Below are 1,252 nucleotides of genomic sequence, written 5' to 3' on the forward strand. Positions count from 1 at the left end.
TGGTCTTTGTAAAGGCCCATCAGAACTCCAGCTCCTATGGTACTTTTCTGAATGGAAAGATGTTCTTAGCTCATCTGTGATCAGAGAAGATGACAGAAGAAAGTGCTGAAATTGATAAACAACTTATATAAAACCAAAGGTATGTTCACAGAGAGCTTTGATCTTTATCTCCAGGCAAAGAACAAGCAGGGCATTGGTCTAAACTTTAAGGGTTATTACAGCCTTACTACAGGAACTCTTGAAATCATAGGCAACAGAAGGTAAGCAGGTCAGCATTTAATTCCTGCTAAAACATGGCACAGGTTGAGACCTTTCTCTTTCCACTTTGCTTAAACAGTTCAGATGTCATGGATGTTTTCCATGCACTCCTAAGACATCCTGGCAGAGGCAGGTGAACATGCCTGGCTTTAATGGAGCACTCACAGGGAAGTGAGTCAGTCATACCTTGACACAACTAAAAGCCTTCCCAAAAGGTGCCTGCAACAAATGCTTGAAAAACAGTCTAAATGTTCACTTTGCAGCAGAAACTGGAGCACTGAGTAGGAAAATCTGCAGTGATGTTCACAGGATCAGAAAGTAAGAAAAGCTGACTTTTTGATGGTACATTTAGGATAGATGTGTGGGAAAACAGGAAATTTAAGTCGTGGTCTCTGCACTGAATACAGTGAGGGTGTGTATCATCATGACAGTCTGTGGCCTCCTTATCTCAAACCACTGTATTATAGGCAGTATTGGGCCTATGCAGTTCTTTCAAAGAAGAGGTGTCTGCCAGATGTCCTGAAGCACACCCTTTGCTTGGATTTCCTAAGGAATATTTTCTAAGGCTGAATTAGACAGCATCTTGGACTCTTCCTATGAAAAAAAATTAAGCTTTGCAGAAACCAAAGTACACTTTAGCATGTTCTTTTTTTTACCTTTTCTTTCCTTTTTTTTTTTCTTTTCTTAAAGGCTTCATGATCATTTCCAGAGAGGAAAAGATGTTTGATATGCTTGGATCTTGCATGATTTGTATTATGCTGTTTCAACCCTTGCATGCTGACATCCAGTGTATGGAGTGTAAGTATGTTTTTGCATATATAATCTGAGAAACAAGGTTTAATTCTTCATTTATCAAAGATACTCTGCATTCAATACAAAAGCAATAGCACATCCTTCCTGAACTTATGCTGTAACATTTCAGCAGCAGCACAAGAATCACCAATTACAAATGTGAATGTGGATTTGAGAAAAATGGAACTGTCCTGGGAGAGCA

General features: G+C 39.2%; 1 protein-coding gene across 1 annotated transcript in view; it reads left to right on the forward strand.

Moving 5' to 3' along the window:
• Positions 1-977: 977 nt before the first annotated feature.
• The window catches only part of LOC103798189 (granulocyte-macrophage colony-stimulating factor receptor subunit alpha-like), a 12,120-nt gene continuing 11,845 nt past the window's right edge, over positions 978-1,252 (forward strand). The window contains exons 1-2 of the mRNA XM_009070437.1: positions 978-1,056; positions 1,181-1,252. The exon at positions 1,181-1,252 is cut by the window's right edge and continues 56 nt beyond it. Of these exons, the coding sequence (XP_009068685.1) occupies positions 978-1,056; positions 1,181-1,252 (151 nt within the window). The remainder of the gene's footprint in view (positions 1,057-1,180) is intronic.

This window comes from Acanthisitta chloris, unplaced genomic scaffold (genome assembly GCF_000695815.1).
Source record: "Acanthisitta chloris isolate BGI_N310 unplaced genomic scaffold, ASM69581v1 scaffold2082, whole genome shotgun sequence".
In the NCBI taxonomy this organism is placed as follows: Eukaryota; Metazoa; Chordata; class Aves; order Passeriformes; family Acanthisittidae; genus Acanthisitta; species Acanthisitta chloris.